The sequence below is a fragment of the Rhincodon typus genome, chromosome 25 (assembly GCF_021869965.1).
Source record: "Rhincodon typus isolate 14 chromosome 25, sRhiTyp1.1, whole genome shotgun sequence".
NCBI lineage: Eukaryota > Metazoa > Chordata > Chondrichthyes > Orectolobiformes > Rhincodontidae > Rhincodon > Rhincodon typus.
In genome coordinates, this window is record NC_063356.1 from 2194782 (window position 1) to 2208012 (window position 13231).

Below are 13231 nucleotides of genomic sequence, written 5' to 3' on the forward strand. Positions count from 1 at the left end.
TTTATAAAATTATCAGGGGCATGGATAGGATGGATATTTGGAGTCTTTTTCCCAGAGTAGAAATGTCAGTTACTGTGGGATATAGGTTTAAGGTAAAAGGGGGTAAGTTTAAAGCAGATGTGAGAGGCAGGTTTTTTTACACAGAGGATGGTAAGTGCCTGGAATGCACTGCTGGGGGAGGTGGTGGGGGTGGATACAACAACAGTGTTTAAAAGGCACCTTGACAGATAGATGAATAGATGGGGAATAGAGGGCGACAGACTGCAGAGAGGCATAAGGCTTTTAGTTTAGAAAGGCATCATGTGTCAGCGCAGGCTTGGTGGGCCGAAGGGCCCATTCCTGTGCTGTAGTGTTCTTTGTTCTTTATTAGCTTGGGGCTCTGGATTACAAGTTATTGCCACTACACCACAGCATTCACCAGGTTTGGAGCTTTATAGAAAGAAGCACAGGGCATGGATTAAATTGGGCAGCTCTTGCAGTGGGCTGGCATGGGAAAATGAGGGCTGAATGGCCTCCTTCTGAGATGTAAAATTAAAAAGGAAAGGCATCAACTAAATCACAGAGCTCAGACTCTCCTGAAGATTTTTAATCCATTTTTTTGTTCATAGATTGTGGGTAACACTCAATTTATTTCCACATTTTGGAAAGTGATGTTCTCCTTCATCCACAGCTCCCTTGTAATGGTGATGCTACCTCAAAAGACTTCAATGCGAAATTCAGACATGAGGATGAGCTTTTGCGGAGTATTTTTCTCATTGGTCAATGGCTTTTTCCTTCTGTCTTTTCTCCCTCTGAGGACAATGGATAACGTGTTGGTGGGTTCAGGGCACAGTCTTTGTCAGAGAGTGTTGAAAGGGCCACTGATTATTTTGCTGGTGCTGGCTGAGAAGAACACGGGGATCAGATATGAGGCCCCTCGTGGTCGACTAGTCAACATGGTGAAGAAAAGGAATTTCAGAGAGAGGCAATTGGAATTGCAAACTAACAAGAACTCAGCACCTTGTGAAAAGAGGAGCTAGTTTGTGAAGGGAGTGCGGGTAGGGAATGATTTGCTGCAGAAATGTTTCATTGAAGATTCAGCGATGGAATGCAAAATGGGAGCAAAAACAAAATTCCAGAGAGAGGGGCGTCGAGCCTGTGGAGCTGATTTCTCTACCATTTCGATGACTTACAAGATGACGAGTTCTAACCACAACCAGCAAAGAGAGAATTCTGCACAAAGGAAGTGGAACTGTGAAGAAGAGGGCAGTCAGGAGAAGCAACGATTGTTTTTTATAAGAAGCTCAGTTCTGTCATGACGAATGTTTTGCCTCTTAAAGACTTGAGCAGTTTCTAAAGCAGCATTGTTGCATGTGGGGATTTGAGACAGGAAAGTGTGGTTGCCTGCTAGGGAAGACTTGCTGAAACAGGAACACATAGCAGTTCAGCAGAGGCTGTGCCAGCCTTCACTGACCCGTCGTCATCACCAAATCCTGAAGTTTTGGCTGTAGCAAACTGTGTGTTTATTTTTATTGTGCTGCATGTATTGTCAGTCTTCTTATTAAACTCTGCCTGAGAGGTTTTTTTTAAACTTGATAAATTTTATAAAAGCAGGAGATGTAACTTGTTGTTACCTCATAACAAAAATCTGGACGTGAACCCTGATACCTGGTTGGTGACCATTTGCTTTCAGTTAATGTTTATGAGGATTTCTTGGCTGTGTTTCAGAGAAGAATCAGAAAACTGAGTGAATATTGTGTTAGAAGAGGATGGCTTGATAAATGACGTGCCCCCAACCTTAAATTGTTAATTGGTTTTCCATCCAAACCCTAACCGAGGCCTGGAAGCAGGCTGCTTGCCTCGTCTGTAGTCCCCAGGAGATCACTACTTCAGACTTGAAAGGGAAGAAACTAATGAGATGTTATTGTTATCTCAAAGATGCAATCTACAAGTTGTGCTTAACTGAAGCCATCCAGAGGGAAGGGAGATCATTAGGGAGACTTCCCATTGGCCTCTGAGATCAGAGCAAATTAAACTTGTGCTCAGAGATGGAAAATGATATTGATTGTTGTGGCCAAGAGTGGAATGGGTTTTCTGTACTCTGAGACATTTATTTTGCTGCCTTTGTTTTACGTGACTGTGAAGTTTTTCCCTTTGCCTGCTTGATTTCTTTCTATCTGGTCCAACAGCAACTGATACCGAGGATTCAACGTAAAATCATGGGAAGGCCTCATAGTTATGATCTCAGCCAATGTTATGACTGGACAAGTCAAATCCCAGGATAAAACCTGGTTCAGTAGATCATATTTTGTTGTTTTTGGTGAGGTGGCAGTCTTTCACTGCAATGTAGACATGCCAAGCTGCAAATTTGGTATAAGGAGAAGGTTATTACACAAGGGAAAGGGAAAACAAAATACGATCAATCAAGCCACATTTCACAGTGGGACCTGGTATTTGCAGATGCACCATCAGCTGGCAACATAACAGTCATACACGGCCTATAGTGCCTGGCTCCATTCAATCTAACCCTTAATTGTGTTTAAATTAAAGAACTGTAGATGCTGGAAATGAGACTAAAGTAGAAATTGCTGGTGAAACTCAGCAAGTCTGGCAGCATCTGTGGAGAGAGAAAACAGAGTTACTGTTTCGAACGTTTCTCTCTCCACAGATGCCAGACCTGCTGAGTTTCTTCAGGAATTTCTGCTTTTGTGCCTTAATTGTGATTGTTCTGTATCTCACTGTTTAATGACAAGCTGCAGATTTTGAGGCAGAGGTGCTGTGAGGTGCAGCCAGTGTGAGATCTGTGTCAACACTGGAGGTCTGAGCTACACAAAGCTCCTCAAAATGGTGGAGCAGATGGTTCCCTCAGGGGCCATTGGGCCCACGCCTGTTGCCCTCGTTTTTTACATTTCCGAAAAGCAGGGATAGACCTGAAAACAGACTGAGCAGACTGACCGGCTCTGCTTTGCTTGTTTCCTAACCTCTTAACCTCTTTCTTTGTCTTGCTGCAGAAATCCGAGCTCAGCTCCTGGAACAGCTGAAATGTCTGGACCAGCAGTCAGAGGCCAGGGTGCAGCTCCTCCAGGATCTGCAGGACTTCTTCCGGAAAAAATCCGAGATCGAGATGGACTACTCGAAGAACCTGGAGAAGCTGGCTGAACGTTTCATGGCCAAAACCAGGAGCGCCAAGGACCACCTGCAGTTCAAGTATGTGGGACAAAGTTTAATCCTAAAGTCCCTTAAGAAATGCATTTGTTTAGATTCCAGCTTGTAACTCACTCCCAGAATCTGTTATTATCACACATTAACCCCAGTACACCTTGATTGGCTAATACAGAGCACGGGTGGCATGGTGGCTCAGTGGTTAGCACTGCTGCCTCACGGCGCCAGGGACCCGGGTTCAATTCTACCCTCGGGCGACTGTCTGTTTGGAGTTTGCAGATTCTCCCCATGTCTGTGTGGGTTTCCTCCAGGTGCTCCGGTTTCTTCCCAGGGTCCAATGATTTGCAAGTTAGGTGGATAGGCCATGCTAAGTTGCCCATATTGTTCAGGGATGTGCAGCTTCAGTGGGTTTTGGGGGGTGGGTCAGGGTGGGATGCTTCTAGGGTTGGTGTGGACTTGTTGGGCTGAAGGGCCTGTTTCCACACTGTCGGGATTCTATGATGATGATTCTGTTTTGTGTTTAAAACCTGCTATTTTCGATTCGAAAATGTTGACAAGATGTCTTTTTTCTGTCATTGATGGAGTGTAAGCAAACAGTACTTATGTATCAAAGAGCGAATTTTGAGATGGGGTTAAGCACTTGAATATTTATTAATGGTTAAACGCTAAACAAACACACAGCCAACTGCGAGGTTACAAACGATGCTCTGATAAACGTTCAGTGAAGCACTGTATATTTACTGGCAAAGATTCCACATTCCAGCCAGCTAAACCGGAGCTCCCGATCACTCCCTTCATCTGCATCTTTACACTGTTCCCAGTTATGAACTCAGTTAAAAAGCATTGGATCACCATGCCCCTGGCCTTCAGTCTGGGTTTGACATTGGCTGTTATCAGTTACAGGCAGTAAGACTGAAAAGGTGCCATCTCTTTGTCCTGGACATAACACAACAATGTATTTACACATACAGCAGAGAATCAAAATATGGATGTTTTCATGACAAGAAGTATCCAAGGCCATTGAGACCAGCCTCAAAGATTTATCAACTTTTTCCATTTCTACAGCAATCAATCCCAAACCCTCAACAAAAGCCAGTTGTATCAACTAACTTGGGGGCATGTCCTCCAGCAAGCAGGCAGGGTGAGGATTAAAGGAGGGTTTCGAAATAACTGTGAAAGAGCTCTGTTATAATTTCATCTAAACAATGATTTGAATTCTTTACCTCTCGAGGGCCAAAATCCTCCGCCCTCGCTCTATTTCCCCTTTAGTCGTATGGGCACACACTGGTGACCCGTGACTGATAAGAAATCTGTGAAGGGGATTAATTGCGTGGGGTCCTTTGCAGTGGTTTTGTTTCTGAATATTTATGAATATAGTATGTTAGTATACACATTCCCCCCTGGGCAGTTCCTTTTAATCTGCACTGTTTCTGTGCCATTCCACATTCCAATCATTTGACTGCTCAAGCTCTTGAGAGAGATGATTTTTCTCCGATATAGTAGAAACTGCAGATGCTGGAGAATCTGAGATAACAAGGTGTAGAGCTGAATGAACACAGCAGGCCAAGCAGCATCAGAGGAGCAGGAAAGCTGACGTTTCGTGTCTGGACCCTTCTTCAGAAATTTTTCTCTGTAGTCCATTTAGTCTGATTGTCTTTGTTTTGCTGATGAGCTGTTTCCATCTCCCTGCTCATTCCAAAGTATAGATTGTTTGACAGGAGATCTCTGTGCAATGGTGGAGCTGGGCTAAGTGGATCTGAGCTCAAAAGAGGTGCTTGGTAGATTCAGGGTGTTTCATAGAATCCTTAAAGTGTGAAAGCAGGTCATTCAGCCCATCCAGTCCACACCGCCCCTCTGAAGAGCATCACACCTCGTCCCCCCCTCCACCCTGACCTCATAACCCTGCATTTCCCTTGGCCAATCCACCTAACCTGCACGTTTTTGGACTTTGGGACGAAACTGGAGCACCTGGCGGAAACCCACACTGACACGGGGAGAATGTGCAAACTCCATACACCGACACCCAAGGGTGGAATTAAAGCCGGGTCCTTGGTGCTGTGAGGCAGCAGTGCTAACCATGCCGCCCATGGTGGTTTGCTGCTTGTGTGGATGAGAACAGGGATTACAGTGCAGATGAACAAACTGAACACAGCTTTGTGGTGTAGGAGGCCAATTCAGTGGGAGGGGTAAAAACAGAATGCAGTTGTAGAGGAGATTAGTATCATTAAAGGAAAAGATGTAGTTCTCTGCAAACAAAAACCTGAATCCATTACTCCTTGTCAGTGGTAAGGACATCTCCTCAGGTCTGGAGATAAACTGGGAGCGGGAGGGGAATGATCCCATTATTGTGGCTCTCGTGTGTCCTAATGACATAGAAAGGGCTAAGTAAAATAACAGGTTCTGCTGAGGGAGGATGCGTCCCTTAGAGCTAAATTAAAAAGCAACACCTCAAAAGTAATAATCTCTGAGTGATTAATATAGAATACAGCTCAGACGGTTGAAAGCAGGTCTCTCCATGATTTGAGTGGGAGAAATAGGACACTGGCACCAGCACTCAGGAAAGAGGGAGCTGTTCCACTGGGACAGTCTTCACCATCTTGTGCAAAGTATACTGTGCTCTGCCAATCAATGCTTTGTAAAGTTGCGATGCCATCTGCAACCGAATTTCCATTGGCGCCTGATCCCGCATCATGCAGATGGCCAAATCATGTGACAACAGCTGATTGCTTGGCAGTTCCCCCAATGACATTGTAGGAAGAGAGAACGAGCAGAGGGGGAGGGTGGGATCTCTGAAATGGGGAGATGATGGGGAAAAGAAGCTGCCACTTGTGAAACTTGAGTTTCTGTGAGCTGGTGGGTAGTTTCTGAGGGGCTCTGAGTTCCGTTGGTGGACTTGGAAGACAAGGGTTTACACAATCCACTGTGTGCAAGAGAGGAGGGAATCTGGAAGGCTCAGGAGGGAAGTGGTGAGGCAGGGCAAGCTGTGAGCAGGAGGGACGGTGAGTGAGTGTGTTCAGGAGAGAAGGACTGAATCAGGAAATATGGTGAGCTGGATGCAGGAAGTGACAAGCTGGAGTTTACTTGAGTATTGCTTAAAAAAAAGACACATTTTATCAAAACTTTTCATCATGCACTAATCAGGACCATTTGCAAGAATATCAATGAAAAGGGGGAAAAACATTTTACACAAGCTGAGAAGAGTGCTGATTGGTTCACAAGTGGGGGACTCTGATTGTTAGAGGCATTGTTACTTGCTTTATTCATTTACGGGATGAGGGCATTGCTGGCCAGGCAGCATTCATTACCCATCCCTAATTGCCCAGAGGGCATTTAAGAGTCACCCACATTTTTGTGGATCTGGAGTCACATGTAGGCCAGACCAGGTAAGGATGGCAGTTTCCTTCCCCAAAGGATATTAGTGAACCACATGGGTTTTTCCTGACAATTGGTAATGGATTCACGGTCATCATTCGATCCTTAATTCCAGATATTTATTTATTGAATTCAAATTCACCTGCCATGGCAGGATTCGAACTGGGTCCCCAGAATGTTGTCTAGTCTCTGGATTAACAGTCCAGTAATAATACCACTAGGCCATCACTTGCTAGCCAATCAGCACTTATCTCCTACAGAGTCTAAATTCGTGTTCCCCTTTATATTGATAGGTGCAAGACAAAAAGCTTTGAGAAATTGTGTCTCTTTTTCAGCATTACTCAAGTTCTGTACAACCAAATGAGTAGGAGTTAAATAATTAAGAATTAAGCAGAGGACTTTTAGGCCAATGAGATTCAGGGCAGTGAATATGTTTTTAATTTTATTATGTAATTTAAAATATGTTTTTAATTTTAAAATTACGGGTCAGAAATGTAACAACCCAACTTCCACGGTTTCTTGTACAAAAGTAATTTCTGCAGGTAGGCCGTTTTCTAGGATTCAAGCTAAATGAGGGATGACTGTACTCCCCTGTCTGCAAAGCACATTGGATGTCTTGGGATGGTGAAAGGTGCTACATAAATGCAAGATCTTCCTGAAATACTCAGTAAGTCAGGCAGCACCTGTGGTGAGAAACACTGGTAATGCTTCAAGTCAACAGCCTTACATCAGATTAGAAGAGAGATTGAAATGTAAGCAATTCTAAACCAGTGGCAGTATGAGAAAAACATAGAAACATAGAAGAGGAGGGCAGGAGTAGGCCATTCGACCCCTCAAACCTGCCCCTCCAATCAATAGGATCATGACCAATCATCGAGCGTAATACCCTAATCCTGCCCTTCCCCCACCCCACCCCCCACCCCCGCACTTCCCCTGACCCTTTAGCCACAAGAGCTATATCTACCTCATTCTTGAAAACGCATAATTTTTGGCCTCAACCATTTTCTGTAGTACTGGATTCCACAGGCTCACCGCTGTCTGGGTGAAGACATTTGACGTCATCTCAGTCATAGAGATGTACAGTACAATTTCCACGGTCCAACTTGTCCGTGCCGACCAGATATCCTAAATTAATCTAGTCCCATTTGCGAGCATTTGGCCCATATCCCTTTAAACCCTTCCTATTCATATACCCATTGGGATGCCTTTTAAATGTTGTAATTGTACCCCCTAAAAGGTTTGCCCTGTATCCTTACACTATGGCCCCTGGTTCTGGACTCCCCACCATCAGGAACGTACTTCCTGCGTCTAATCTGTTCAATCCCTTTAAAATTTTGTAGGTTTCTATGAGATCCCCCTTCATTCCTCTAATTTCCAGTGAATCTGACAATCTTTCCTCATACGTCAGTCCCACCATCCCAGGAATCAGGCTGATAAATCTTCGCTGCACTCCCTCTATAGCAAGAACATCCTTCCCCATATAAGGAGACCAAAACTGCCCACAATATGGCAGGTGCATCTCATCAATGCCCTGTATAATTGTGGTAATATATCCTAGTTCCTGTTCCTCTCAATATGATGGCCAACAGTTTGCCTTCTTTATCACCTGCTGCACCTGCACGCTTACTTTGTGACTGGTGCACAAGGACACCCAGGTCTCATCGAACATTCTCCTCTCTCAATTTACAGCCACTCAAATAATAATCTTCCTTCTTACTTTTGCTACCAAAGTGGATATGCTCACATTTATCCACATTATACTGCATCAGCCATGCATTTGCCCACACACTCAGCCTGTGTAAATCACGCTGCAACATCCCTGCGTCCTCCTCACAGCTCACCCTTTCACCCAGCTTTATGTCATCTGTAAATATTTTGAGATATTCCATTTAGTTCCCTCATCTAAATCATTAATATTTATCTGCAGCTCCCTCTACCCTCTTGTCCAGTCCTGAAGAAGGGTAATACCCAAAACGTTGACTGCTCCTTTCCCCAGATGCTGCCTGGCCTGTTGTGTTCTTCTAGCCTCCCGTTTGTCTACCTTGGATTCCAGCATCTGTAGTTTTTTTTGTCTTTAATATATATTGTGAATAGCTGGGGTCCTCGTAAAAATCCCTGTAGTACCCCACTTGTCACTGCCTGCCATTTAGAAAAAGACCATTTATTCCTACTCTTTGTTTCCTGCCTGCTAATCAATTTTCTAACCCTCTCAATACACTAGCTCCAATTCCATGTGCTTTAGTTTTGCACATTAATCTCTTACGTGGGGCTTCTGAAAGTCCAAATAAACCACATCCGTTGGCTTCCCCCGATCAACTCCATTAGTTACATCCTCGAGAAATTCCAGTAGGTTTGTCAAGCATGTTTCCCTTTTGTAAATCCATGCTGACTATGACTGATTCTACCACTGTTTTCTAAGTACTCTGCTATAAAATCCTTGATAATGGACTTTAGCATCTTTCCCACTTCCGATGTCAGACTCACTCATTTATAATTCCCTGTTTTCTGCCTCCCTCCCTTTTTAAATATTGGGGTACATGAGCTATCCTTCAATCTGGAGAAAAAGTCTAAAGAAACTTAGAAGATGGCCACCAATGCACCCATGGTCTCTAAGGCCACTTCCTTAAGTGCTCTAGGATGTAAATTATCAGGCCTTTGGGATTTATCAGCCTTCAACCCCATCAATTTCTCCACTAACACAGATTTTATTCCGTTCCTCCCTGTCATTAAACCTTGTATTCCCGATCATTCCTAGTTTGCTATTTGTATCTTCCTTTGTGAAGACAGAACAGAGTGTGAATTTAGTTCAGAAATCAGACATCAAGTTATAATCCAACAGGTTTATTTGAAATCACAAGTTTTCGGAGCAGCGTTTTCAAATAAACCTGTTGGACTATAACCTGGTGTTGTCTGATTTCTGACCTTGTCCACCCCAGTTCAACACCGGCTCCTCCATATCATGAATTTAGTTCATTAGCCATCTCTTTATTCCCCGTTTCTGGCTGTAAGGGACTTACATTAGTTTTCAGCTTAAAGGAAATTCTGTTTAGGGCGAACGGTAGGAGAAACTAAATAGCAAAAGATTTGATGGTGACAAGACCAAAGTGTACAATTTTGGTCACCCTTACTTGAGGAAGGATGTAAACGAGACAGTTCAGAGAAGGTTCACTAGATTATTTCCAGAGATGAAAGATTTGTTTTATGAAGAGAGATTAAGCAGTTTAGGTCTGTAATCTCTGGAGTTTAGAAGAATGAGAGGAGATTAATTGAGGGATATAAGATGCTAAAAGGGGATTGACAAAGTTAATGCTGAGTGGATATTTCCTCTTGTGGGGCAATCTAGAACTAGAGATTATAGTTTTAGGATAAAGGGTGGCAAATTTAAAACAGCAATGAGGGGAAATTACTGCTCTCAAAGGGTCGTGAATCTGTGAATTCACTCCCTCAGAGTGCAGTGGATGCTAGTGTATTGAGTAAATTTATGCAGGATATGGACAGATTTTTAATTAGTAATGGGTTGAAGGGTTATGGAGAGAGGGCAGGAAAGTGGATTGAAGGCGAGGTGAGATTAGCCATGATTGTATTAAATGGAGGTGCAGGTTTGAACGATTGAATGGCCCATACCCGCTCCTGGTTCTGATGTTCTTAAAGTGAGTGACAATAGGCACAGTAAAGAGACAAAAGATATGTCCAAATGAGGTGTGAAGTGCATGTAATGACATAGAACATAATTTAGAACAACATGAGACAAACATGAAACTATGGAGCTTGTAACAAGACAGTGCAATAATTGTGTGACACTTGGAGAAGCATAATACTTTTTACAAGTTGTGAAAATATAAATGTTGATGTTCCAAGAGCCTTGGGTGAACTCAATACAAGTAACACAGGAGCTGCGCGTGCAGGTACTGTAAGCAATAAGAAAGGAAAATGGCACGAGAATAAAGAGCTCTGGCTAAAATAGTGCAGGGATTTGATGCGATCAGCCCTAGAATATGGAGTCAGCTTCGGTCTCTGTGTTTCAGGAAGGATACACTTGAATGTGGGACAGCAAAGGGTCACTAGATTGGTCCCTGAGATGTGAGACTGAGTCAGTTTGGTCCATGTTCTCTGGGCTGTACTGTCAATTAAATATTTTGAAATGTGGTCTCAGTTGTAATTTAGGAAGCGCAGGAGCTCAGCTGTGAACAGCAAGATCCCACAACCAGCAACCACATTACTGATACCACATACTGACATTAAGCATAAATATTGGCCCTGTCACAGGGAAATTGTTTTCCAATTAGCACCATGGGATCTTTCTCACTCTCTGAAGCTTTATAATGTCATCTGAAAGAAGGTACCTCTGACAGCACAGCACTCCCTCGGTACTGCACTGAAGGTGTTCCCCTGGGGTTTGCTGGGTTTAGGGTGAGAATAGGCACCCACTGAACATGCCTGACACCTGAACATACATATGGTGTCACCGGACGTGTCTGTGGTGAATCTTTGATCTCCAACTGCGAGGGTTAATGATCTTGCTAGAGGAAGCCTCATTGATGACGTTACCTAGCATGGTGACGAAATGTCTGAACAAAACAAGCCAGCTCGGTGAACAATTCAACAACCTCACCCACAACCTGAGCTACAGATCTTTGCTAAAAGCTTAAATCTCACTAGAATGACGATGCTCAGATCATCCCCGTTTTGCGGCTGTTTATATTTAGAACACAAAATCGGACGGGTCTGTCCCACTTGTTCCAGCATTCGTCCCTTTCTGAGACCTGGTGGCCTTGGACCAGAATGTTATCCCTTTCACCATTCACTCCAGAGTTGCCAACACTGGTTGAATTTAGTCCTGGAGACTTCATCTCATGACCTATTGCCCCTAACTGTCCCATCCTCCCAGCATTGGTCACCCAACTCAATTACCCTCATGGCCTCAACTACCTGTGGCCAATCAGGGGACTTCTGGGAACTTGAGGTCAATCCTGAAGACTCAGCCACCCATTGACCAGAGTCTTACCAAGCACAAGTTTCTCGTTTTCCTCCTGACTTGAAAATATTGACTCCTGGACCATCATTCCTCCTGGTGCTTTAATGAAAGTAAAATGCTGCAGATATTGGCAATCTGAAATAAAAACAGAAAGAGCTGGAGAACCTCAGCAGGTCTAGCAGCATCTATGGAGAGAGAAACCAAGTTAACATTTTGAGTCCAATTCTCTTCTTCAAAACTGATGGAGGCTAGAAAATGATGATATTTTTGATTTGGCAAAGGGAAAGGAGGAGTGACTGGAACAGATGATGAAGATGCTCAGAGCAAAAGACTAAAAAGGTGCTAATGTTGATATTAAACGAAAGATAGAGATGCAGAATAGGTATTAATGGTAGGTGTGAACTGTAGAAAATAGTTTAGAAGCAAATAGCTCAGCAGGTCTGGCAGCATCCATGGAGAGAAATCAGAGTGAACATTTATTTTAAAAATAGTTTAGCTATGCTAAGAGCAAATTCATGCAATGAGAAGTTTTGGCACTTTGCCTGTGCAGCTATTACTTATGCACAATGTAGCCCAAAGTGATCCCACACCTGAAGCTGATCTTCTCCTGATTTGTGTTTTCCAGTTTGGATTTAGTGGACAGTGAGCAAGAGCATGTGATCTGGCTCGTTATGTTATCTCTTTCAAGTCCAGCAGTGCTGAGGCTCAGTGCAACATCTATTGGCTGCTAGGCCTCAAGCTGTCTAAAGCCTAAACCCACTGGAATTCTCCCCTTAAACCTCTCCATCTTCCGATCTCTGTCTCTGCTCATTTTGGAGACTCTTGTAAATGTACCTGTCTGAGGGATCTGCATTATCTGGTGCTTTAAGCCAGTATAGAATACAGATCTTGGGTACCACTGGCCTGTGGGTGTTCACACATATACACTGTCCCTGAGGCTGTTTACTCCTTGTTATTCATTAAGAATCCTGCTGCACTGCATGCTGCCTCAGTAGTTAGCACTGCTGCCTCTCAGCACCAGGGACCCGGGTTCAATTCTAACCTTTCATCCTCCCCGTGTCTGCGTTTCATTTGCTCCAGTTTCCTCCCACAGTCCAAATGATGTGCAGGTTAGATGGATTGGCCGTGGGAAATATAGGGATAGGGCAGGGGCGTAGGTCTGGGTGGGATGCTGTTCGATGGGCTGAATGGCCTGCTTTCACACTGTAGGAATTCTATGATTCAATGCTCTAATAACAGTGTGGACGCTCTAGTGTTAGTGATGCTGACGTACCCATTCTCAACTGGAGTCTTCTTTCTTACTAATGTCAGACACATCATCATTCTGTTGACTTCAGTATCATCGCAGTTCAAAGTCATTTCACACCTACAGTTCCTGGGGATGTTGTAGGAGTCTTTTGTGAGGGGCAGGAATGGGTGGTTATTGGTGCGAGGGCGGGGGAGGGATGCGGGAAGTAGGGGAGGGTGTGGGGAAAGGGTGTTGGGGGAAGGGATCAGGGAGAGTGTTGGCGTGTGAGGGTGGGTGCAGGGGATATGAGGGAGGATGTGTGTGGGGTGTGAGGGGAGGGGATTGGGGAGGGTGCCATGGAGGGTGGGGGTTGGGGATATGTGAGGGGATCAGGGAGGTTGTGGGTGAGGGTTTAGGGGAGAGGTGAGGAGATCAGGTAGGTGTAGGTGAGGGTTTCGAGCAGTGGTGAGGGGATCAGGGATTTGCGGGTGAGGGTTTAGGGCAGTGGTGAGGGG

General features: G+C 44.3%; 1 protein-coding gene across 2 annotated transcripts in view; it reads left to right on the forward strand.

The window, feature by feature from the left end:
- The first annotated feature begins 2995 nt into the window (after positions 1-2995).
- Positions 2996-13231, forward strand: part of srgap2 (SLIT-ROBO Rho GTPase activating protein 2) — a 98616-nt gene continuing 88380 nt past the window's right edge. For both annotated transcript variants that reach the window (XM_048612088.1, XM_048612089.1), the window contains exon 1: positions 2996-3186. In XM_048612088.1, the coding sequence (XP_048468045.1) occupies positions 3104-3186 (83 nt within the window). In that variant the 5' untranslated portion in view covers positions 2996-3103. The remainder of the gene's footprint in view (positions 3187-13231) is intronic.